This window comes from Podarcis bocagei (assembly GCF_964188305.1).
Source record: "Podarcis bocagei genome assembly, chromosome: 5".
NCBI classification, from domain to species: domain Eukaryota; kingdom Metazoa; phylum Chordata; class Lepidosauria; order Squamata; family Lacertidae; genus Podarcis; species Podarcis bocagei.
In genome coordinates this window covers 99,956,481-99,982,780 of record NC_138129.1, presented here as the reverse complement: position 1 = coordinate 99,982,780, position 26,300 = coordinate 99,956,481, and the positions used below count along the sequence as shown (strand labels likewise).

The 26,300-nt window shown below is 45.7% G+C and overlaps 2 protein-coding genes across 4 annotated transcripts; one reads left to right on the top strand and one right to left on the bottom strand.

Annotated features, from left to right (window-relative positions):
- Positions 1–1,144: 1,144 nt before the first annotated feature.
- On the bottom strand, positions 1,145–14,472 carry ITPA (inosine triphosphatase; the record flags this gene model as incomplete). The annotated part of the gene is made up of 8 exons (XM_081195644.1): positions 1,145–1,397; positions 2,465–2,541; positions 4,861–4,976; positions 6,297–6,328; positions 8,541–8,614; positions 11,671–11,735; positions 11,817–11,874; positions 14,146–14,472. 8 exons carry the CDS (start codon positions 14,470–14,472, stop codon positions 1,274–1,276), a joined length of 873 nt encoding a protein of 290 aa, XP_081051770.1. The 3' UTR covers positions 1,145–1,273.
- METTL13 (methyltransferase 13, eEF1A N-terminus and K55) lies at positions 14,468–25,015 on the top strand. Of its 3 annotated transcripts, none has more exons than XM_081195634.1 (8): positions 14,468–14,632; positions 15,445–16,198; positions 16,814–17,013; positions 19,986–20,181; positions 21,104–21,268; positions 22,063–22,275; positions 23,565–23,696; positions 24,347–25,015. In XM_081195634.1, exons 1-8 carry the CDS (start codon positions 14,471–14,473, stop codon positions 24,619–24,621), a joined length of 2,097 nt encoding a protein of 698 aa, XP_081051760.1. In that variant the 5' UTR covers positions 14,468–14,470; the 3' UTR covers positions 24,622–25,015. The 3 variants fall into 3 exon arrangements, with proteins under 3 accessions (XP_081051760.1, XP_081051759.1, XP_081051761.1); XM_081195633.1 differs by having other exon boundaries at positions 19,986–20,247; XM_081195635.1 differs by having other exon boundaries at positions 14,471–14,571; positions 19,986–20,247.
- The last annotated feature ends 1,285 nt before the right edge of the window (positions 25,016–26,300 follow it).

Sequence of the window (26,300 nt, the reverse complement as noted above, 5' to 3'; positions counted from 1 at the left end):
AATACTCCAGCAACCAGCTGTCACCATAGTGGGCTCCACCATGTCCATGTCCGCCCAGGTGTATATGTGGGGCTATTTGATCAGTAGCAGTCACCAGGAGGAGGGCAGAACTTTCCTACCAACTTGTCAAGTACAGGAGTTCCCTTCTCCCTTCTGGTAGCTCACCAATAAGAATTAACAAGCATTTGGTAGATTTATAGTCTTTTTAGCACAGTATCATGTTGTGAGCAGACAGGCAACTCTCTGCAAGGATGCTCACTCTAATCCCTCCTCACTTCTGCAGCAAGATGTCCCTCCTCCTCTGCATCTCCTTTGTTCTCTGACACGCTCGGATCTCAGAGTTCAGGGGGAGGGAGGGGTTCCCCCCACTCTCGATTGATGTATTGCCCAGCTGCTCCCTCCCTTCTGGTTGCCTAGCTCCTCTCTCAAAGCTGGGTAGCTCCTCTCTGAACTGTGCAGCTTCTGTCTCTGCTTCTGGAAATGCTGGGAATGGGGGAGGGGTATTTCCCCTCCTCTTCTGTTAAGAGCTGATCTCCCTGTGATTGCATTCTCCAATCTTCCGATCCAGACCAGACCCTGACACAACAGTAACCATCACTGCAACTTACCAGCAGGGAGAAGCAATGAGGTCAGCATGGTGCATATGCACTGGCAGAGCCCATCTAGCACCATCTAGTGCATTTTCACCACGCTAAACTCTCTGCTGTCTCCCCCCACCCCGAGAAGTCACAGTGACACCACTGATTGGAGGTTAGACAAGCCCCAATCATTTCCTGCTATCTGTGTGGTCATTTTGGGGGGTCCTGGGTTTTGGGGCCCCATTTGATCTGCACCACTGGCTCTAGTCACTTTAGCTTTTGCTTGGAAGAAGGTGCTTTAAGACATTTCTTGTCTCTTTTCAAAATCTGCTCCTGATCCATTGTTGGTTTGCCTTGGAAATTCAAGGGCCTGTCTTGATAACAAAGCACATCAATCCAGTGTTTATTTTCCTGGTACTTGAACAGTTAATGCTTATTCTTGCATCTTCATTCCTGTATGCTAGTGTATCTTGAATTCTTCTGGTGCTTCTAGTGAAAATCTAAATCCTTCAACACATATTTGACATGCTGCCTTTTGCAAATAATTATTTCACAAGCAAGGAAGCTGGAAACACAGGTCTTTAAAGAAAATTAAAATTATTGGACATGATCTGTGCAGGCAAGTAAACGTCGATCTCCAACTTCAAATACAATTTTCTGTACAAAAGCCACAGGATCTCATAGTCCCAGGCAGGCTAACTGGGACAAGATGTGGCCTCTGTCAAGTTGTGCTCTTGAGAGAAATAGGTAGACAGTTCTTTCAGGGCTTTGTAACGATGAGAGATTGAGTTCTTCACTGACTTGGGTAATTCTGCATAGCTAAGGACAGAAATTATCCATTATCATTATAATTATCCATTATCAAGATAAACTGTAATAGTCCACCAATTCTGTAGCAGTTTTTTATTATTACTTTAAATTTGCACACCTCCCAGCCTAAAACACACGCTCCTGAATTAGGAAGAATTATATTAGGCATGCAGTACTTCCCTTACCCAAGGCAGCCAGATCACATGAGCACTAACCAGAATAGCCAATGGTTAAGAGATTATGGGAACTGCAGTTCATGCCATCTGGAGGACACCATGTTGGCTCTCATTGGAGATCTTGGAATTTCACTGCTGTCAAACTACTGTAATTTCCACTAGACTCCCCCTGACAGTAACTATACAGTAAGCCTATAGCTTACACACATTTAACTTGGGCACATTCAGATTTATTTGTTTGGCAAAATAAATAAATAAAGGGTGGGCATCTGGGGAAAAAGACTTGGGCAATCCCATCCGTCATTGCACCCAATGTGTTTTGACTATACATGATTTTCATTTTAGACACAATCCTCACCACATAAGTTACAGGCTTACTGTGTCCACAAAGATTTCAGGGCAGAATTATGATTTCCTTGGGAAATAAACTGTATCTTCTGTAGAACTATAGTGTACAAACTAACCAGAGTACAGTGGTACCTCGGGTTACATACGCTTCAGGTTACAGACTCTCCTAACCCAGAAATATTACCTCGGGTTAAGAACTTTGCTTCATGATGAGAACAGAAATTGTGCTCTAGCGGCGCAGCAGCAGCAGGAGGCTCCATTAGCTAAAGTGGTGCTTCAGGTTAAGAACAGTTTCAGGTTAAGAACAGACCTCCAGAACGAATTAAGTACTTAACCCAAGGTACCACTGTATTATTAAAATGTGTATACCTCCCTTCATCTGAAGATCGCAGGACAGTTTACAACAGAAAAGTACAAAATGAGAATACAAAATACATAATAAAAAACAAACAAACAAATAATTCTCTTCCCACATATACATTTTAAAAGCTATAGAGCTCTATGAACCCATTTTGGATATTTTAAATAACAAAGAGACAAGTAGCAACTTACGTCTTATCATAACCTTCTGGCTGGAAGCATGGATCCCATCCGAAGTCTCTAGGTCCCCTTGGGTCAACTATATGTCCCTATAAGTAAGAGGGTTTTTAAAGAACTCAATTCCCATTCAGTGCCCGGCATAAAAATTAGTGATGTATAAGCCAGGCTCCAACTGTTGAGAATCCTGAAGGTGCTTCAGAAACATGGAGGAAGAGGTGGAAGGCATCAAAGGAAAGGTACTCCCCCCCCCTTTTAGTAGCTAGTTTCCCCCGTTCATGGATTTATACAAACATTTTACAACTGGCGGCTTTATTTTTTATTCCTTTCTGAATAACCCCCAACATGAAAATTGTCTTTTTCAAAGGTTCCATACACTGGGTCAATGTTTTCATCTAGTTATTTACTATGATCCCAAGATCCCTTTCCTACTCCATCATTGCCAGCTCATATTCCATCAATGCAAAGTTTGCTCAGGACCATTTGGGTGAAGGAATTTGTTAAAGGTTCTTTGAAAGTCCAAGTAAATAATGTTTTATCAAGTCATCCCATCCACATGCTTGTCAATACTCTCAAAAAATTCTAACGCAGAAGCCATTTTGATTCTACTTCAGCAAGACCTGTCCTTCTACTAGCCTACCATATTTGCTCAAGTCTAATGCACCATCGAATCTAATGCGCACTTCAATTTTCAGAACCTTGAAACCAAGAAAAGCATTTGCTGGCGAGTCCTAATGCGCAAAAAGTGCACTCTTTATAACAATGAGTTTCAGCCAGCCAAGCAAGGGAGAGAGGCTCCACCCAGACTACACACCCCTCTCTTTCCTGACCGCCTGCTGCCTGCGCTGTCTTTGGCTCCTCCTGCTCCTCCCCCTCCCCCCTCAGAGCTTGTAATAATAATAATAATAATAATAATAATAATAATAATAATAATAATAATAATATCTTTATTGTCATTGCCCCCTCTCGGGGACAACAAAATTACTTGTGCAAGCAGAGGGAGCTGTTTTTTTAAAAAATACACCACAGAATCACACACACATTTTTCTCTGCTCCCTGTTGGTCCACCCTCTGTTATCAACATTCCAAAATGGAACAGTGCTGGAGCTGTCTTGGGCCCTGATTTGTCAGCTTGGCACTGCCAGTTGCAAACCAGGAGGCGGTGGCGTTGTAATCCAGGTCACCACCGCTACCTCTTTTTTTGGGGGGGGTGGGCGGGAGGAAGCAGCTGGTTCTGATCTAATTCCTAAGCCATTAAATGCAATGCACAACACAATGCTGAGGGATGCCTTTCCACTGCCTCCCTTGGATGAGGACGCACGTTTAGAGAGAGGGAGATAAAGGGAAGTAAGTGCACCTCCTCTGCCTTATTGGGGGGGGGAATAGAAGAGAATTTTCTATAGAAAGGTGGGGGGGCACAGAGGGAAGAGATCCACAACAGCCTCTTACCCAGGGGATGGGACCCAAGGATGGGAAACTAGCCAATGAGTGGAAAAATTTGAAGTGTGAGAGAGTGAAAGGAGGAACAAAAAGAGTGCGAGAGGTGCCTTGGCATCCAGCCTCCCCGCTCACTTCTCCCCCAACACATGATGGGTAATTGTGAGGAGAAAGAAGAGGGGGAGGCAGGAGTGGCTATGGAAAAGGGCATTTCACAGCCCCACTCTCCCACCCCCACCCTGTGTGCGCTTTCCCCTCCTTGCTCCCTTGGGCAGCTTGCAGGTGGTTTGAGGGCACCGAGGAGGGTGTGAGCCGGCCCCCAAACGTTTATGCAAATCCTAAAAATCACACACACAGAGAGATTATACCCCTGGAAATCCAGCATATGGCAAGCCTAACCAAACAGTCTTCCAGCCCTTGCTAGAACAGAGCTTGGACGCCCTCCTCCCTCAGCCCTCGTTGCTGATGGGAGACGGTGCTTGGATAATCTTGCTTGGCAGGCGTGCGCTGAGCGGTCACCACCCTCCTCCCCCCCCTTCTCAACCCAGCCCTTGAGGCCTTGGAGGATGCTGTTTACTGCCTTCCAGTCCTTGCTGGGACAGAGCTTGGATGCCTCCCCCCCCCCAGCCCTCTGATAGGGGACGGGGCTAGAGCTGGATAGGCCCATACTGAGCGGTACTGCCGCCTAGGGATGGGGCTTGGAGAAGATTGTTCATGTGTGCTGAGCCTGTTTACTCAAATGTACTGCACCATTGAATTAGGGTGCCTAATTTGGCCAAAAAGGTGCATATTAGATTCGAGCAAATATGGTACTTTACCAAATCTCTGAAATAATTATATGTGATGCACTTGAACAGGCCATGGAAAGTATTACTACTGTTATACTGGCAAAACCTAGTTTGCTCAGAGCTTGGGTCCACCCTGCTCCATCATTAATCCAAAACCATCACTGTAGCAAAACCTCTTATACACACCTGAGTCTGGCCTTTGAACAGCTTCACTGGGTCATCTGGATTTCCAGTGCTATAGGCAAAGGTGCAGAGAGCATAAGCAGATTTATCTTCAAATCCTGCTAACAGTTTGTACAGCCCTAGGCCAAAGAAAAAGGAATGTCAGATAATTTCTTTTGGGGAAAGTGTTGCCCAACAAGCAGATACTTACGCAGAAACCAAGAAAACATACACATTTGAAGCATGAACAAGTGTCCCACGCACATCCCATGAATCCTATCATTACTATGAGAACTGTGCACTTTCCTACTGTTGGAAGGCAGGCTGCTCTTTGGGATTCAACAGTTCTGCACCCATCTCAGCACATATTGCTGCCTTGGTGGCCAAAGGTATTGTTTTCAGTGTTATTATTATTGTAAGACTGACATGGTCTTTTACACACTACTATACTAACACTAAGGTTGCTGGAAGCTGTAGCCCTGTAAGGACTAAACAACAGCTCCCAGGATTCTTTTCTTGGGGGGGGGGGGGGGAGAAGCCCTGTGCTTTAAATGTACAGTGTGTATGCAGCCAGAAAGAGGAGACAAGGAAAGGGTTAAACACCCTGTTGCCACTTCTCTGATCCTTGCTGCCCGCTCTTTAAGCAGCTTTTCCTGTTTTTTAGAAAGGGGGTACCTTCATCAGCATTTAAGGTCCTGTTAACCATGGTCAGTTGTTTACCATTAACACGCTTAGCTGAATTATTTGTCTCCTACCCACTTGTTCCAGGAAGAAACACATTACAATCCCTGGCTTGGTGCAACTTCCAAGGAAACAAACTATGAACTGACTTAGTATTACAAACCTTGGCTTCAGCTCATGGCTAGCCAGGAGCGAAACAAACCACAATGCAAACCACAAATGCAGTGCTAAGCACCAAGGATCATGGCTTGGGAGGAGCAAAGTGAGCAAGATTTGCTCATGCATGATTAGCCTTTGTTTCTTGCTTACTGTGACATTCAATTGTGGCCGATGTATTGTTAGACAGGAATGGCTAAATCAGGACTAAAATACATATTCAAGCAGAAAATCAGGGCCATTTCTGCCAGACTAATACCTCGGCAGTGAAGTAGATCCATACCCAAAAGTATCATTCAAGGCAGAAATAGAGGGAAAGAGAAGCAGCTCAGGCACTATCTGTTAAGGAAGATCGACTGGCAATGGAGGGAAGGCTAGAAACATTTAGAATTCTGGAAGTGTATGCCAAGGTAAATTCTACAGGAAAAGAAAAGCATGACTGCTTAAGAATGGAAAGCCAGGTATGGGACTGATGGCAGGGCCAGACTGCTATGGGAAGTGAGCTAGGTTGCTAGCAATAAATCTGGTCACTACAGAGCATCACTATACATTGCAGAAAAAAACAGAAAATTTCAGGAGAGGTGCCTCATCACAAAAGGAAGTAGGATGAAATACCAAATTACCTTCTGGTTTCAGCTTCTCTAGGAACCATTTTCTGAAATGAAAATTCAGGTTCAAATGATCTTCATTATTTCAAATAAAAGAAACAGTGAAATAGTATTTGATAAGCATGGAAACCTAAATGCTTTATTTTCAATAAACATTTAAATTATTTACCGTATTTTTCACTCTATAAGACACACCAGACCACAAGACGCACCTAGTTTTTGGAGGAGGAAAACAAGAAAAAAAATATTCTGAATCTCAGAAGCCAGAACAGCAAGAGGGATCGCTGTGCAGTGAAAGCAGCAATCCCTCTTGCTGTTCTGGCTTCTGTGATAGCTGCGCAGCCTGCATTCGCTCCATAAGACGCACACACATTTCCCCTTACTTTTTAGAAGGGAAAAAGTGAGTCTTATAGAGCAAAAAATACGGTATTTAAACCAAAGTGACTAACTGTTGGCCTTCCAGACTAAAAGTCCCATTGTCCTCAACTACTTTGCTGCCTGGGGCTGATGGGAGTTGAAGTCCAATAATAATAATAATAATAATAATAATAATTTTTATTTATACCCCGCCCTCCCCAGCCAAGGCCGGGCTCAGAGCGGCTTACAAGCAATAATAAAAACAAGATGAGTGATTACAACTTAAAAACAAAAATAAAATACAACATTAAAATAATGGAACATTAAAATATTAAAATGGAGCCTCATTGCAGGAGAAGGAAAAGAAAAAAAGAAAAAGGGGGCGGAGGGAATCAAATTGGCTCCAATCCAAAGGCCAGGCGGAACAACTCTGTCTTACAGGCCCTGCGGAAAGAGATCAGATCCCGCAGGGCCCTGGTCTCATGAGACAGAGCGTTCCACCAAGTTGGGGCCAGTGCTGAAAAGGCCCTGGCTCTGGTTGAAGCCAATCTAACTTCCTTAGGGCCTGGGACCACTAGGGTGTTGATATTTATGGACCTTGAGGCTCTCCGTGGGGCATACCAGGCGAGGCGGTCCCATAGGTATGAGGGTCCTAGGCCGTGAAGGGCTTTAAAGGTCAAAAGCAGCACCTTAAATCTGACCCTGTACTCCACCGGGAGCCAGTGCAGCTTGAAAAGCACTGGATGAATATGCTCCCATGGCAGAGACCCTGTGAGGAGCCTCGCTGCAGCATTCTGTACCCGCTGGAGTTTCTGGGACAGCTTCAAGGGCAGCCCCGCGTAGAGCGAGTTACAGTAGTCAAGCCTGGAGATGACTATGGATGACACCTGGATGCCACAAATTTCTCACCCCAATGTGATACTGAGAAGCAAAGACAAAAAAGGCAGAAAGTGGCCTCTGAGGAAAAGAGTAAGTTGAGGAAAAGGGTAAGTGGTTTATGTTGTCCCACAGGTTAGCCAACTCTGATTTGATCACTGTATAGGCTCAGTACAAGATTCCCAGAGTGACATACAATTTAAAATAATTTATTTTGTAACAACTGAAGTTTCTAGAAGTCTTCAACATCAGTCCCATACACAACACATTGCAGCAGCCCATTAAAGAGGCTACCAGGGCATAGATTACTGTAATTTCCATTGCTTCTATTCATTTCAATTGTTTGTGAATTGTGCTAAATGGACTTGTGATCTACAGTATAAGTAAACACCAGTAGAGCCAAAGAGGTTAAAGGCACTGCTTACCCCTCCTATTATCAGTTTGTTCTTGTTTGGGGTGCTTTTTGGCTCCACCAACCAGGAAGAAAAAGAAAACCAATTGGGCTATAAATTTGCTATCCAAGTTCTTACTGAAATATAAGAGATGCTCCGGATTCATGGACTTTGAAGCAGCACAAGCTCAGGACAAAAGGGAGAAACGAGCTAAGAGGACGGCATGTTTGGCAAACCCTCATCATGATCAACTCTTGCCCAGAAACCTATGTCCCCACTGTGCAAGGATGTGCGGATGCACAATAGCAGCACTCTACTTACGGACTTTTCGGGGTGCGAACGGCACCCCGAAACGGATTGCATTCGTAAGTAGAGGTACCACTGTATTTGCTATGCCAGATCAAGTCAATGAAGACTGTTACACAGGAGTAGCCAACATGGTGCTTTCCAGATGTTGTTTGATTACAACTCCCATCACCCCTGACCATTGCCCATGCTACCTGGGGCTGATAGGAGTTATTTGGGTGACCAATCTAATCCATGTGTCAATGAATTCAAAGAATATTGTTAAACACTTTTTGACGTTTTCCATTTATCAACTATCCTCTGAATAAAAGCCTTAACTCTTACTTACATATACGGCCCTGGGAGTCCTCCAAGGGCTTTGAAACACAAACAAGTATCTTCGACAATAACTGGTCCCTGGATCTGTTGGTGAGAATACAGTGACAATTTAATTAATTAGACAGCAGAGTTCTCCCCCAATATTGTAAAGGGGCTTTGTATCCAAAAGTAAACATAAATAATCTTCCCAAAGAACTTATAAATATCTAATAAATAAAATAATAATAATATGCAAATTTATTGCAAAAGACACAGCTATGCAGCTGCTACAAGGAAATAAGCAACATCCCCACTGTGTTAGGGACTCTGAGAGATTCACCTTCTTCAGGGGATAAGGTTGAGGACTCTGAAGTAGAAAGGAAGGGCATATGAGGGCAGATGCAGAAGTGTTTCCACCAAGCAAGCCATCCTTGGACTCTGAGGGCTCCATTGCAGAAGCCCCTGTGAGACCACAGGCTCCCCCGCTCTGTTGCAGTAAGAGGCTCCTGTAATGTGCTGGACCCCATTAACTGAAGATTACCCTTCCAGAGCAGTTGCAACTAATAGCCAAGATGTAGTTGCTGCTATGATATAGAGCTCGGTATCGGTTTGTTGCTGATACTGGCTTTCCTTGTCTCCTTGCAGAGTAGGACATTTATGCAATTCAGAAATCCTTGTAAAAAGGCTTCAATACAAATGTGATCGAAGAACAAGTAAGTTGACTTTCATAATTAATCTTTCCTGCATTGCGGGGGACCCCTTGGGGTCCCTTTCAACTCAGATTATTAAGACGTACCGTATTTTTCGCCCTATAGGACGCACTTTTTCCCCTTCAAAAATGAAGGGGAAATGTGTGTGCGTCCCATGGGGCGAATGCAGGCTTTCGCTGAAGCCTGGAGAGCGAGAGGCGTCGGTGCGAACCGACCCCTCTCCCTCTCCAAGCTTCAGGAAGCTATCCGCAAGCCTTGCGAGCCCGGCGGGAGTTCCAGCGGGCTCGCAAGGCTTGCGGGCAGCAGCCTGCAGCCCGAAGCACGGGGAGCCCTCCGGAGGATGCAAGGTTTGCGGGTGGCAGATCGCAAGGCTTGCGGGTGGCAGCCTGCAGCTTAAAGCACAGGGCGCACTCCGGAGGACGCCCCGTGCTTCGCACAGGTGTCCGCAAGTCTTGAATTCCCCCCGGGCTTGCAAGGCTTGCGGGCAACAGCCTGTTCTGGGGGCTGGGGAAGCTCCCGCCCCCAGCGACACAAGCAAGCTCCGGGAGCGATGGTGAGGTTGTGCAACCTCGCCATCGCTCCCGGACCCCCAGCCCCGAGGCTAAAAATGAAGCCAGGACAGCGGGATCCATCCCGCTCGCTGTTATGGCTTCTTTGCTCTTTGGGGCTTGGGGGATAATTTTTTTTCTTTATTTCCCCCCCCCCCCAAAAAAAATAAGTGCGTCCTATGGGCTGGTGCGTCCTATAGGGCGAAAAATACGGTAATCTGAACTGGAAATTCTGTTCATCCTGGGACTTGCGTACAGTATTTTTTGTGTGTAAATATGATCTTTGCATTCTCTTCTGCTGCCTCTATCCAGTATGAAGAACTCCAAGAGAATCTCTCCAAAAAGACTAACTGAAACTTGCCCAAATTTGATAAGGTTCAAATAACATGTTCCGTAAATCTTACTATGTATGCATACTGTCAAGAAAGGAAGGACATACTGGGGCAACAAGAGAAAGTTCTCTGAATATATCAGTTTAATGAGCCCAATCCAGAGAGCCAAGCCTTCAGCGCATGAAACAAGAGCTTTTTGACTGACTTTCTAAATCTACAGTGGAAGAGAGTATTTCAGTTTTGTGTGGAAGAGCAACAGATATGGAAATTCAGTCAAAATCATTTATTTCAGTCCAGATGTGTGCAAAAATTTGAGATCAGGCTGCATGCTACAACCAACAAAACACTAATAATATTTTTAGAAAAAGAATAGAAAACAGGAAGCATATACCGTAAGTGCATTTTGAAATTTAAAAATGTAGAATTCATTAACACAGGATGTTTCAATGTTAATCAGCACAAACTGGTTTTAGATCCTAACTGAGAACAGGTCTGTTGGTGACTACTAACCACAACAGCCAAAATGAAAGCCTCCATATTACAAGACATTTCATATTCCTTTATTTCTGGATGCTGAAGACAAGCACCAAAGGACTGAGGAAACCCAGAAACCCAACCAGCCTTTAAAGTTCCCATTCAAGGTATCTAGTTAGACACTTTCAGCAGACAGGCTTACAACTAAACCACATTGATTTGATAAGAGAATAATTACTATATTCCTAGCCATACACTGCTTTGTGTATCCATTATATAATACAACTGATATACATAGCATTTTATAAACTCTAAGCAATTAGGTCTTTCTGCAGAGCATACAATCAGAATTCAGCACAAAGAACAGATAGTACGGGTAAGATGAGCATAAAGGGACCCCTGACCATTAGGTCTAGTTGTGACCGACTCTGGGGTTGCGGCGCTCATCTTGCTTTATTGGCCGAAGGAGCCGGCGTACAGCTTCTTGGTCATGTGGCCAGCATGACTAAGCCGCTTCTGGCGAACCAGAACAGCACATGGAAACACCGTTTACCTTCCCGCCGGAGCGGTACCTATTTATCTACTTGCACTCTGACGTGCTTTCGAACTGCTAGGTTGGCAGGAGCAGGGACCGAGCAACAGAAGCTCACCCCATCGTGGGGATTCGAACCGCCGACCTTCTGATAGGCAAGTCCTAGGCTCTGTGGTTTAACACACAGCGCCACCCGCGTCCTGAAGATGAGCATAATATGCATTTATTTCAGAAAGAGTTGTGTGTGGCAAATTTAGAGATGGTACATTTTAAACACACACTTTAAAATGTCTGGCTACTGAAACTAGATGCATTGGATGCAAACAAGCATTCTCTTTAACGACTCATAATGGCTTACAGAACTCCATTGAATATACTTCTCATGACAAACCCAGGTTTGCCACTGTACAATCAGTGAAATGGCACTGAATAATGTTAATGGGAACAGAATACTCTCTGAAAGGGAGGAAGATTGTAATAATTTTAAGTTTTTTCTGGCCTTTGATTTGTGCAATATTGCCCCAAAAGCTTTCAGAACTAGAGATCTAGAAGGGGGGAAAAGGACCTGCTTAGCTGCTTCCTGGCACTTCTGGATAGAAATGTCATCAGGTTCCCCTTGGTACTCAGGCACTGTAAAATGAAAAGGTTGCAGTTAGCATATTGCAGGAACACTTGAAAAGTACACAAAGATGTAGTGAGGTATGAACTTACAGTCTATTTTCTTTGCAACCAGCCTGTATGGAAAGGAGTCACCTAGGATCTGAATCACCTGCAAAGATAAAGAGCACAGTAATCAGACTCCAATACAATACTGATGTAAGGCTGCTTCCACAATGGACATATGCTGTTAAACAGCTATGCTTTGTTTACTCACTTTTTACATGGCAGCTGCTCAACTCCATAAACAATACACCCCCCCTCATTCCCCCCCTCGTTCAGGTCCCCCCCATTCGAAAACCCAATTCACTCAGTGTCACGGATACAGTTATGATTTTTTGTTTTCCTTTGATTGATTTGTGGCATCTTGTTGATTTTTTTGAAACTGTATTCTAAAAAATAAATTGATAAACATTTTTAAAAAATAAAAACCCACAACTTTTTTTTTTAACTCAATGGAATAGTTGTGCTATTTCCCCAGATACAGGCAGCCTATCACACTGCTAGTCTGGCCAGTAATAGCATTCATAAACAGCAGAAGTCCATTCTTTTATTTTCTATGGTCTGTACCTCCTCTTTGGGGATTTATTTTATTTATTAGTTTCATAATATGTAAAAAAAAACCCTCAAAGTGGTTTAAAACAGTAAAATCAAGGGGGGGGGAATGCAACTGTATTTTAAAACATACAACAGTTAAATTACTAAAACTGATTAAAATCACCTCAACTTTCTAAGCATCTTGGCAGGCTTCTCTAAACAAGAATGTTTTCAGCAAGCACTGAAAAGAGTACAGTGGTACCTCGGGTTAAGTACTTAATTCGTTCTGGAGGTCCGTTCTTAACCTGAAGCACCACTTTAGCTAATGGGGCCTCCCGCTGCTGCCGCGCAGCCGGAGCACAATTTCTGTTCTCACCCTGAAGCAAAATTCTTAACCTGAGGTACCATTTCGGGGTTAGCGGAGTCTGTAACCTGAAGCGTATGCAACCTGAAGTGTATGTAACCCGAGGTACCACTGTGCAGTGAAAGCACCTACTTTCAAAGAAGGCCAGATTTGATGAATGCGTAAGGGTCGACTAAAGACACTGAGCTTTTTTTACAATTTTACCCCAAAGCTTTTTTTTAGGATTTTACCCCAGGACATATACTGCCATGGGGGCCAGATTAAATTGACCGGTGGGTCAGATTAGGCCCCCAAAACAGACTCTGGACATGCCTGACCTACTTGATCTCAACAGGCAAGGAGCTCCAAAGTGTAGGCACTGCCACATTGAACGAATGAGTTCTTATCAATGCAGAAAAGGTCTTATGTGGCACCTGTAGCAGTGCCAATTCCGCCTTTTGAAGTGGTTGAGTGGGCACAGGTGAGGTATGGCAATCTCATAGGTAAACTCAGGTAAATTAGTCCCAATTTGTTAAGGGCTGTATATGCTTGAACGTTAGATAAGCAACCAGTGCAGAACTCTGACCAGGGTGTTACATGCTGACAAGGCCTCACTCCAGACAGCAATTGTGTTGCAGGAAATCTTATTATTTCCAAATAGTGTTGCCTTTATATCAAATTCCCCTCCTCCCATCTTCCACAGTTGGAGAGGGCTCAGGACTGGGTATACACCGGGAGTGTAGTAAGGAAAAACGGCCTCCCCGCAATATACAATGTCCTAATGAATATATTCATCTCACACACCACAATGGGTGTCTCAATATCTCTGCCTTTATCCTCCCTTTCTCTCTCAAACACACACAGGAGTTAATCTCAGATTAAGCCCCACGTTGCATGAAAGATTCCCGCATTTCAGGAGTTGGCCTAGATCAGAGGGTTTCAACCGTTTAGAGTCCATGGCCCCCTTATAAAGTATTCCCTCAGCCTCCTCTCTTCCGGACCCAAGCTGCCACAGGCCTGGTCTCTGAGCCGCCGACCCCCTCCAGGGAGAGGTGCTTCCTCACCCCGCCTCCTGGGGGCTGGAAAGAGGAGGCCCCTGGCAGTGGGGGAGCGACCCCCTCGGGTGTCTGGGGCGGAGCTCTTCTTTAGAAATGGAGAACATCGCCCCACTTGCCAAGCGGCCTTTCTGAGGGCTGCCCAGCGCCCCCCGGCCAGCCCCGGAGGCCCCTTCGCCCGCCGAGGCAGAGACGTGAGGGGGCATCCGAGGAGAGAAAGAGGGACAGGCCAGGGTTGCCTGCGGCACCCCGACCACCCTTCACGGCACCCCAGGGCGCCTCGACACACTGGCTGGAGCCCCCCCACTCGAGAGCCCTCAGGGCTCCGCTGGGCTGACGCCTCTCTCTCTCTCTCGCTCTCTCTCAGGCCGGAGAGCAATGGCGGCGGCGCCTAAACCACCTGCGCCTTGGAAGCGCTTCCAGAACCGCCTCCCGCCGCTTCTCCCACCTCCTCCAGCTTCTTGGCATTGCCGGTGACGAAGACCACGCTCCTCGTCGCCATCGCGGCGCCTCCTCGGCTCGCCCGCCCAATCCCACAGTTGGGGCTCAACTGCCTCATCCGCCCGCTCGAATGGGGCCAATGAGAGAGACGGTTATAACGGCCGGTGACTGACGGTTGGTTTCTCGGTTGGTTGGTGGGGAGCAGTGACAGACAACTCCGCCAGCATCCAATGAGCTTAGAGAACGGAGGGGGAGGAGCCGTGCGAGGAAGGCGCTTCCGGCGTCTCGTCCCGCCGCGCAGGCGCAGTTTGTCGTCCCCGTCTCGCCTCGCCATGGCGGCGCTGCGGCTGCTTCCCGGGCGCGCGCGGGATTTCGCCTCGTCCGGCTACTGGGAGCGCTTCTTTCGGGAGCGAGGCGGGCGCGCCTTCGAGTGGTACGGCGAGTGGCAGGACCTCCGGGCCTCCCTGGGACGGTACCTGCGGCCGCGGGACTCGGTGAGGCGAGGAGCGGGGCCCGAGGAACTCACTGCCTCTTGATGCGCAGGCGCCTTCGCCGCGCTCTTTGCGTCCCCTGCTGAAAACATCAATACTATTATGTATTGCATCTTCACCCGAAGATCTCAGGGCGGTTTTAATGAATTGCAATTCCCCTCCCCCTGATTTTATGGTTTTTACCTTTCTGTAAATCACTTTGAAGTTTTATTGTTGTAATCAAGTACTGTATTAATTTTATTAAATAAGTAAATAAAGGCGTGGAGGGACGGTTAAAATAAGTGTTTTAGAGGATATTGTGAAAGGTTCAGAGAAGGGCCAACACAATGATGTTGCGTCTTGCAGTGTTTATAGCATGAAAGCAACACTTTTGTGAACAGCCCCTTGCAGCTCTCTCCCCACCCCCACCCCATTTCCTCCAGTTAAGGAACATCCTATATATGCTGCTGAATGAGAATAGTTGTCATGTTTTAATGCTTTCAAAGGGTATTTAAAACTCATTGCCAGAAGAAAATGAGCAAATTGGCAGGAAAACTCAGCCCTCTGCCTCCTGTCTTTTTCATTTCAGTGGCCTTTGTGTAGTGGAACTTGTTGGTGATTACCTTTTTTAATTTTTTTTTATTTTCTTCTGACTTCTACACAACCAGTTGCTTTATTTGGGAGTATTTTGTGATACGTAGCAACTGTAGTTCTGTAGTAGTGGTGAGACATGTTCTTGTCTCTGAATTCATGAGACTTCTTGGAATGTCTGTTTTAAGAAACCATTTTGGTTTGCTCACAAGGCATGTGACATTCCTTATGTGTTTTCCCACTAGATTCTTGTGGCCGGCTGTGGGAACTCAGAACTGAGTGAGCAGCTCTACGATGAAGGGTATCAAGATATCACCAATGTGGACATCAGTGAAGTGGTTATCAAGCAGATGCAGGAGCGCAGTGCTCACCTGAGGCCGAAGATGACTTACCTGGTCATGGATGTGTTGCAAATGGATTTTCCTGATGAGCGCTTCCAAGTGGTACTGGACAAAGGCACACTTGATGCCCTCCTGACTGATGGGGAAGAGACCACGTTGAGTAGGGCAGAAAGGATGTTTGCTGAAATTAGCCGTGTTCTGCAGTTTGGGGGCCGCTACCTCTGCGTAACCTTGGCCCAAGCACATGTATCGAAGATGGCCATAGAATATTTCTCCCGGGAAGGCTGGATGGTGCGAATACACCAAGTCTCTGGCAACAAAGCAGGAACTTCAGAGGGAGAATTTGCCCTGCCCATCTTTGTCTATGTAATGACAAAGATTAGGCGTGTCCCAGGCTCAGTGTTATGCATCCTGGAGCTGTGTGCTGAAGCACAGGACAAGCCTATCCGGTTCAAGAGCACTGAGCATCTGATTGAGGCAGTGAAAGAGAGGCAACACTACTCTCTGCTACGGAGCCAGATCAATAAGAACCCCAGTTCAGGCACAGTCTCACTGGATCTTTGCAGCAAGGACACTGGCCAAGCCCGTTACACTTTGCATGTGGTGCACAGCCTGACTGTGAAAGCGTCTTTTGACAATAAATTTGCTATCTTCATTGGTAAGCTTTTATCTCCTTGGCTGGCCAAGGTTGGAAAGTTCAAGTTAAATCTAAACAATCCAAGTCTCAACTGAGTCTCCCTCCCACACTGCCAGTAATGTTTAAGAAGTGGATATGTTTTATTATTATTAAAGCAGCAGACCAAATATACTGAAAAGCAATGTCTTAAGAACAGCAAATGGTCTGTTTACAGCATTTTTTTTGCTCTTAGTGAATTTACAAACACTGGTTAAAAATCCCATGTACTTTTTTTGTCCCCATAGTGTAGTTTCTCATTTTCTTACTTCCAAAGGAAAACAGCAGCAAGCCTGAATAGATTAAAAAGGGGGGGGTGGCTTTTACAACTGATTCTAGACATGTCTGCCTTTCCTGTTAAAGTGAAGTAAACAGCATCTGCTGCCAATTCATAGGAGTACAAACCGAGCCCGTAAAAGAATTGTCTTGAGGATATAGTCATGATGTCTGTACTATTAACATTCCATATTAGAGATGGAGTAGCAGTCTTTGACTTGCTTCAGCAAAGCCCACATAAAATGTTGGAACGCTCTGACTTTGTTCACGTACTTGGACAATTGTTTCTTCATTGTCTATAGTTTCCATTTTGCCTCTCCCCAGTACCACAGGGCAGAGAAACTGAGTGGCTCTTTGGGACGGATGAGGGACGGAAGCAGTTGGCTACATGTGCGGGATTCTGGCGTCTAGTAACTGTGGCTTTGCACAGAGATCAACACTATGAAGGTATGGAAGCAATCCAGGCAGAACTGTCGGAAAAGGTGATGGAGCTGGCCCCACCTGGTCTCCCAGCCGGGCAGCAGGTAAACGTTGAGGAGCTTCTAGAATTAGAAATGATTTTTTCAAGGGCTGCAGAGAATGAAACTGTTACATTTGCTGATTGCACAAGGCTTTTGCTTAATGTTCTCTTGATGCAGGAGATGATAGTATAGGAACTCCATTGGCCACTCCTGTAGGGAGGTGCTAGATGCCTTTCAACAGCAGCAGTCAAAGACTGCACACTTCAGCCATCCCCCCCCCCTTTTTTTTTTTGCTGGAAATGAGTGTGTAGAGCTCTCCTAGCTACTGCTGCCAGATGTAGGAGCATTAGAAACATATCAGCCACAATTTTGACTTGTATGTATGGGCCTATTCAAGCAAGATAAACTAAATTCCCGCTCCTCCCCGGCTCGGGTGGCGAGCCTATTTGGGCTCGTCCGCGAAAACTGATGGATCCTGATAGATTCCGACAAGCCTTGCGGAACCCTGCTCCTCCTGGCGACTCATTAGATGACCTTGTTGAGGACTGGAATAACCGGCTCTTGGCAGCCATTGATGAGATCGCGCCTAAGCGCCCTCTGCGACCCCGTCGAAACCGGGCCCCTTGGTTTACTGAGGAGCTCCAGAAAATGAAGCGGGATCTCAGACGGCTAGAGCGAGTATGGCGACGGACTCGTGACGGAGCCTCAAGAACATCTTATAGGACGCTTATGAAAGCCTATGAGATGGCTATGAAAGCTGCTAAGAAATCTTACTTTGCAGCTTCTATTGCATCCGCTAGCTCTCGCCCGGCACAACTTTTTAGAATAATTAGGTCAATAACGTCCTTAGGAGGACAACCAAATTTAAGCACAAATTCGACCCACAGCTGTGAGGCATTCGCGAGCTTTTTTTGCGGAGAAAGTCCTGTTGCTCCGCCGTGACCTCCCTGCCAATTTAGATACAGTGACTGAACTGGAGGCCCCTCGACTGACTTCAGGTCCAGTGTTGGACCATTTCGATCGGATACTCCCTACTGATGTGGATAGATTCCTCCAAGTTTATAGGCCCACCACCTGCCTCCTTGATCCGTGCCCGTCTTGGCTGATTAGGGAGTGTCCAGATGTTGCGCGGACCCCCCTGGTTGAAATTATCAATTTGTCCCTTGACACGGGGACATTCCCAGGGGAACTGAAGGAAGCAGTGGTGCGTCCACTCTTAAAGAAAGCTTCATTAGATCCCTTAGACCTATCCAATTACCGCCCAGTTTCAAATCTTCCATACCTGGGTAAGGTAATTGAGAGAGCGGTTGCTGAACAGCTTGGTAGGTTTCTGGAGGAAACATCGGCATTAGATCCATTTCAGTCCGGTTTCCGTCCTGGTTTTGGGACGGAGACGGCTCTGGTTGCCCTAACAGATGATATCCGTAGACAACTGGATCGAGGCGGGTCAGGACTGCTGATCCTTTTAGATTTGTCAGCAGCCTTTGACATGGTCGATCATGATCTTCTGGACCATCGCCTTGCAGACGTGGGGATACAGGGCATAGCCCGTAACTGGTTGTGCTCATTTATCTCTGGTCGGGGACAGAGGGTGGCACTAGGGAGGGAAATGTCGTCACGCCACTCCTTGGTGTGTGGAGTGCCGCAGGGCACAATTCTCTCCCCAATGCTTTTTAACATCTTTATGCGCCCCCTTGCCCAGATTATCCGGAGCTTTGGGCTGGGCTGTCATCAATATGCTGATGACACTCAGCTCTATCTACTGATGGATGGCCACACCAACTCGGCCCCTTACACACTGACCAGATGCTTGGAAGCTGTGGCTGGATGGTTTCGTGGGAGCCGATTGAAACTAAATCCTTCGAAGACAGAGGTCCTATGGCTAGGTCGGGATAGCATGGGGATGAGGGACCAACTCCCTTCTCTTGCGGGGGCCCAATTAGTGCCATTGCCTTCCGTTAAGAGTTTGGGTGTAATCCTTGACGCCTCCCTTTCCATGGAGGCGCAAGTCACAGCAACAGCCAAGGCGACATTTTTCCACCTTCGCCGCATCAAGCAGTTGGTCCCTTACCTTTCCCGCCCCGACCTGGCCACAGTGATCCATGCGACAGTCATCTCCAGGCTTGACTACTGTAACTCGCTCTACGCGGGGCTGCCCTTGAAGCTGTCCCAGAAACTCCAGCGGGTACAGAATGCTGCAGCGAGGCTCCTCACAGCGTCTCTGCCATGGGAGCATATTCATCCAGTGCTTTTCAAGCTGCACTGGCTCCCGGTGGAGTACAGGGTCAGATTTAAGGTGCTGCTTTTGACCTTTAAAGCCCTTCACGGCCTAGGACCCTCGTACCTACGGGACCGCCTCGCCTGGTATGCCCCACGGAGAGCCTCAAGGTCCATAAATAACAACACCCTAGTGGTCCCAGGCCCTAAGGAAGTTAGATTGGCTTCAACCAGAGCCAGGGCCTTTTCAGCACTGGCCCCAACTTGGTGGAACGCTCTGTCTCATGAGACCAGGGCCCTGCAGGATCTGATCTCTTTCCGCAGGGCCTGTAAGACAGAGTTGTTCCGCCTGGCCTTTGGATTGGAGCCAATTTGATTCCCTCCGCCCCCTTTTTCTTTTTTCTTTTCCTTCTCCTGCAATGAGGCTCCATTTTAATATTTTAATGTTCCATTATTTTAATGTTGTATTTTATTTTTGTTTTTAAGTTGTAATCACTCATCTTGTTTTTATTATTGCTTGTAAGCCGCTCTGAGCCCGGCCTTGGCTGGGGAGGGCGGGGTATAAATAAAAAATTATTATTATTATTATTATTAAATATGTTTTGCAAGATCAGATGGATCTAGAATTCTTAGAATAAAATTAACATTTTGCCTAAAATCCAAGAGAGCAGATCACAGACAAAACTGAGGCAGACAGGCCAGTGGCCCAACCCACTTTAAGGTAATTTCACATGTGATCTGTTTATTTGTCTGTTTCCATGCTTTTTGATAATGCCTTCTGTAAGGTGGTGGCAACCTCTGACCGTCTTCTCCTGCAGGTGCCTTTTCTGTCAGTGGGAGGTGACATTGGGATCCGCACCATCCAGCATCGTGGAACTAGCCCCCTTAGTGGGGAATATGTTATTGAGGATGTGAAAGGTGATGGTGCCCACTACTTCCGCCGCCTTATCTTCCTCAGCAACAGGAATGTGGTGCAGTCAGAGGCGAGACTTTCATTCAGAGGTTCCCACAAAGGTGAAATGAGGTGTGGTGAAGATGAAATGGGGATGACCTTACTGCAAGGAAATGAGGCTTTGGCAAGTAACTGCCAACTATTGACCTGTAAAAGGAGGTTGCTGGGAGGTGTGGGAAGCAGAATCATAGGGACTGGGCAAGTGTGGAAATAGCAAGTTGTGGCATATCTGAGCTTTGGGCATGTGAGGACTGCTTTTCCCTCCAGACTGCCCATCTGTTCTTGTTAAATGACTTGAGGAATTTGCAGTAAGAATTAAATATTATAAACCTCTGTGAATAAATACCGATCCCTGCTGCTGCTGTCCTGTGCTCCATTGTGTGTCAAGATTGCATGAATTCAGTTTTGGTGCATGAAGTCCTTTTATCTGACCCCTTAGCAGTATTAAGGGAGCCTCCTTTATGTATGTACTGAGGGCATAAATAACAGTGGGGAGAATAAATCTTCTGGGTTAATGATTCTAAATAAGCACAACTCTTATTTACAGAACAGGAGCTAGACTGCTTGGGTGTGTTTCCTGTCTGCAATCTACCTTTAGAAACCAAGTTACTCAAAAGATTCTTATGTATTAGGCCAAAAGGAGCTCTCTTGCTTGTTCAAGGAAAAAATGCTTTCCACATTCTTTGAAGGTAGAGAAGAGAATTGTAGAATTAACAAAGCCATCAGAAGAGGCTGTACTAAAAGAGAAGAGGAGGCTACTATATGAAAGGGGAAAAAATTATTGAGAGGGCTTAGGTCTAGCAGAGCATTGATTCTTGCTTCGTGCTCAGCTTGAATCTAGTGCGGGGACAGGGACATGCCAGGAGCTATTTGGAGTTGCTGTCTCCTGCCCCAAATGTTTTCAGTGATCACACCTCCTTCCCTACTATTTCTGCATGGCAGGAATAGGTTTGCCCATTTAAGTTGTTGTTGTTTTGCTTTCAGGGAATAAGAAGCACAAAAAGAAGAAAAAAACAGCCTCCATTAACTCTGCTGAGCCTGCTGCTGTACCAGCCGGTCAGTCCATCGACAAAACCTATCTGTGTTGTGCTCACCATAGAGCCATGATTGCAGGATTGTGCCTGCTGAAAAATCCTGAGCACCTCCCAGGTAATTAGTAAGATTAACCTAATTTCCATTTTCACTTGTCATTTGTGTGAGAAGTTGTGTTTGTTCGAGAAATTTGCTAGCTGTTTCACAGCTAAAATGTAGCCTGCACAAAAAGCTTGAGGGAATCCTGCTGCTTCTCTACAGCCAGGCATTTTCAGATTGCTAGCAGTCATTTCACTGATCCATCGTCAATGTAGATTGTGAATAAGAAAACAAGAGTCTGGCACCCTAACCATTCCTGAAATCTTCCATAAATTTTCATTGGCTAGAGCCCACTTTGTTAGACTGGAATGAAAAGGAGAGTGGGGACTGTTAGCAGGTATACATATATGAATAAAAGGGGGTGGGGTGGAATTAAATTGATGGCGCCAAAAGGCAATAAAATGCACTGGGTAATGGCGTCACATTTCTCTGGGTACACAGGAGGTAGCCTTGTTTGCTAGTACAAATGAATACCACCACTTCTGAGAGACTGTTCAAAATGACTCCATGCAGATGCTGGCTTTATGCTTTAGTTTCCCATGAGATAAGATTGTTACTGCCAGTGTCTAAATCGTCCTCAAGGCTACAGTTCAAATCTGTTAAAGTCCATAATATGCCCTTCAAAATGTGCCAGTAGGAGCACAACTTCCATTAAGTTCGCAGTTGTAATAGAGCCATAGGGGGTCTGCATATGTATTGGGGTTTGGTTAGCACTGAGTTGGGTGATATGGATATCTCACACCTCGTAACTTGCAGATGCGTCCTATCAGTTATGCCTGTTGATTCATGCCTGCTTTGTGTGCTGATTGCAGAGGCCCTGATCCGTGTGCTGGTTATTGGCCTGGGTGGCGGCAGCCTGCCCCTCTTCATCCATGACTACTTCTTGCAGTGCTCTATTGATGTAGTGGAAATTGACCCAGCTATGTTGGAAGTGGCTACACGCTGGTTTGGCTTTTCACCTGAAGACAGGCTCAAAGTTCACATTGCAGATGGCTTAGTTTATGTTGACAGCCTTGCAGCAGAAGGTAACCATTTCCCATATAAGCCTGTGTAATCTGTTTGCCTTCCAGAGGCCAAGCATTTCATGATTCTCCAAAGAATGTTTGTTGTACTCCTGCTTTTTTGTGTTGCCTACATGTCAGAGTTGACCTAAGGGGTTGGGGAGAGGGGTCTGCCCTGTTGTATAAATCTTTTTCTTTACTTCCATCTCCCCTTCTGCTTGAGAGATTGGTGGGATGGGGGCTTTTGGGGGCCCTTCTGTGTCACAATATGGGGAAATGTGCATCAAATTTAGATTTTTTGTTGTTATTCAATATTTTCTCAGATTATTTGTACTCATTATGACTCAACACTGTATTTTGGATTGTCCTGGACCTGAATACAACCATTGGGAAAAGATGCTACACACACTCAGAGGAGAGAAAGGAAATAAGAATAGCTATGATTCTACTTTCAGCTGCCTCCAACTCCCAGTTCCCTTGTTCCGTTTGGCAGTGGTTATGGTAGTGAGGGGTCAAAGAGAAGTAAATGCAAAAAAATTCCTAAGGTAGAGTAGTTTCTTTTGAGGGTACCCCAATGTCTAGGGCAGCCATTTTCAGATGATGTTGTACTACAACTTTCCTCATTCCTGACTGATTGCACTTCTCACAAGGAATGATGGGAGTTGTTGTCCAGCAAAAGCTGAGACCCTGGGTTGAAAAAGGCTGGTTTAGGGCATTGCACTTCACTGCACAGTTTCTATGGCATTAATGCATGTCAGTACAGTGGTACCTCTGGTTGTGAACGCCTCTGGTTGCGCATGCTGCGGGTTACGAGCTCTGGTAACCTGGAAGTAGCCGCTCCCGGTTGCAAACTTTGCCCCGGGATGTGAGCGGAAATCGCATGCCAGAGGGAGACACACTTTCGCTAATGGCACCTCAGGTTACAAGCAGTTTCCGGTTATGAATGGACCTCTGGAACGGATTCTGCTCGTTACCAGAGGTACCACTGCAATAAGTGCATTCCTATGGAAACAAATAGGCTTCCTAGACCATCCTTTGCCAATAGTTGTGTTCACCGTGTTCAAAATATCTGGAGGACACTAGGTTTTGGAAGGCTGTACTAGACACCCTTGAGATGGATGGAAATTGTTTCCAAATACCTTGTTGCTAGATAACTGCTCTTTACAGAGAGTCCTGTTGGTAAAAGACAGGTTGGTGTGGTCACACTGTTGGCTATTTTAATTTGACACCAGGGCACTTACATATCCAAACACTTGTTCTGCTTCACCCTATTTCTGTTGATCTCACAAAAACACACTCCTGTTTTTCTTCAGCTTCATCCTCTTATGATGCCATCATGTTTGATGTGGACAGCAAGGACTCTTCCTTGGGTATGAGCTGCCCACCCCCAGCCTTTGTGGAGAAGTCCTTCCTTCAGAAAGTGAGGACCCTTCTGAAGAAGGAAGGTGAGGGTCAATGGGCCTTAAGTGCCCTGGGGCAGATACCTGCATTTTCATTGTTTCTGACTAAAAGCCATTACAGATTCATTCACAGATCCAGCAAGTCCATTAAAACCTGTTAAAAGAAATCCAGAGATATACATCCTTTTACAATAAGTCAAATTAATGAATTGCGTGCACAATCTATAGCATTGTCTTTTATATAGCTAGCACGAATACTTTTAGCGGCTTTAGCAAATAGGGCTGTTTTGTATGTGACAAGCAGATCACAGTCAGATAACAGACAGAATAAGTTCCTAAGGTATCTACTCACACAAAATGTGCCTAGAACAATGGGAATTTTGAACATTGTACCTTACACACACACACACACACACACACACACACACACACACACACACACACACAAAATCCAACCATGCTACACCTGTCTTGGCCCCTTTTCTCACACCCAGAAGATAAAAACTTTTAAAAACAATCCTCCTTGTCTGCCAACATTCAAACACCACCCTAGGCTATGGATCAACTACTCAACCTACCCCCACAAATCAATCAACCCCCTCCCCCACCCCCTCCTACAAACAAATCTAAATGGGTGCTCTGTGATCTCTGACATCTGCTTTGTAATAATCAACGTGTCTTATTCCTCTCTGCAGGCCTCTTCATTCTAAATTTGGTGTGTCGAGACACCCAGCTTCGAGATGCTGTTCTGGCTACCCTAAGAGAGACTTTCCCTTTGCTCTATGTCCGGAGGATTGAGGGGGAGGTAAATGAAATCCTATTCTGCCAGCAGCAGGCTAAGCACAAGCTACCTCCTGCAGAGCTCCGAGACACAGCTCAGATTCTGGAGAAGGCCCTGCGACAACCTGGTCAAGCATGGGACACTACTTACGTCCTGGCAGATGTACTGGAAGCAGTAAAACTGGTGTGAAGAAGGATAATTCAGTCCCATATAGTACTTTCTGGAGAGAAGCAGCAGCCTACTGAGGTTTGAGAATAATGCTGCCCATCTGTTGCACTCCCACACTTGTACTGCGGAACGACTGTCCATCTATTCAAAGCATTGTAGGGATAAGATGTTCCTGGACTGCCCTTGAAGGCTGCACACGTAGCCCTTCTTCATGGAAACGGAGATGTTTAGGATATGTCCTATAAATGGTGCCATGAGCACTTCTCAGGAGTAACTGCTTATCCTGGACGTTCCTGAAAATTGGGGTAATGAAAATTGCCTTTCTCATTCTGTATAGTTTTAAAAAAATCTAACATTAGGTGCAGATAAATCAGTCCCCGTTGCTTAAAATAAAATATCTTTCTATTGTGCAGTAGCTGTTGTAGTGTGAAGCAATAATTAATGATTTCTCCCCACATTTAAAAATAGGCAAGGTGGACCGTGGTATGTACTTAAAAAATGGAATCATTGCTGGGTGGGATAGAAACAGTAGCCTTCCTTACAGAAAAGTGTGATGCAAGAGGGAGTCCCTTCAACACTGTGTAAAGGGTTTTGTGCCTACAGGGAGGCAAACAGCGTCTTTAGCAACATTGTGAGCACATTACTGACACTCTCTTAGCCCTTCTGCGAAAGTGGGAAAAATTCAAGTCTGCATATTTCAGTTCTACCTCAGTGTGAGTCACCACCAATTAGACAGAAGCTTCCCGGTCTACTGTGGCATGACCTTTTTGAAATGTCTAAAGCTAGTTGCGAAATACCCAAGAGGAGGAAAAGAAACTCCCCAAGATTGCCAAAAAATACAACAGAAAGCTCAGTGTGGGGCAGGCTGCCAGTGGTCTTCACAATGGAGAGGAAAAACAAGACTGAAAGAACTTAGCAAGTTGTTTTTTAAATGTGTACCATTTGAATTATAAAGCTAGTGTTCTTCCTGGGCGTCAGGTGAGGCAGGAGTTTAATCAGGAATAGTTCTTCCTCTTGGCCACGGGTATGGTCAGAGTGCTAGGGTGTTGGGGTGCATGTAGCTTCCTCCAAAAAGCCAAGAGGCAAGGTGGCTTCCTCCTTCTCTCCCCCACCCCATTGCCTTGCAAGGAATGAGCGAGTCACAGACAGAATGACTGGCTTTTCCTTCCCTGTCCTGAACAGGAAATAACCTTTCTGAGAGGGTATTTAGGCCTTCCTCCTATTTCTCCTCAGCAGCCACAGAATGGTATCCAACAGCAATATTTAGCAAACTTGTCACCCTTCATAGAGAAAACATCCAAATATGCAGTATAATCTCTGACTTCAAAACGAGAACTTCCAACACCCTGTACCAAAGTAATTTCAGCCAACGTAAGATTGGTGGTTACAGAACACCAGCTCCATTTGCTGCATTGATCTATGGACAGTCTTGTTACATTTCTAAGGATGAGGTTCTCTAAATATGAAACCTGCTGGACACAATATGATCTGATACCTGCTGGACACAACATGTCCCAGTGGCACTCAGTGGTCAATGAAGTGGGACCCCCAAAATGGTGACATACAAGATGTAAATCTTGTGACTGAGGTACAGCATGGGAAATCATTGGCTGCAGAATTTTTGATCCTGGCGGGACAGTAGCAGAAGAAATCTGAATCTCTGGCATAAAAATATCTTTCAGTAACTCGTTGCCATATCT

What these genes read in the sequence shown, in the direction of transcription:
- METTL13 (XM_081195633.1), top strand. Translation starts at nt 14,471, where the DNA reads ATGGCGGCGCTGCGGCTGCTTCCCGGGCGCGCGCGGGATTTCGCCTCG. An exon ending in ACCTGCGGCCGCGGGACTCG is followed by an intron (nt 14,633 to 15,444) that starts GTGAGGCGAGGA and finishes TTTTCCCACTAG; the next exon opens with ATTCTTGTGGCCGGCTGTGG. An exon ending in GACCCTTCTGAAGAAGGAAG is followed by an intron (nt 23,697 to 24,346) that starts GTGAGGGTCAAT and finishes TCCTCTCTGCAG; the next exon opens with GCCTCTTCATTCTAAATTTG.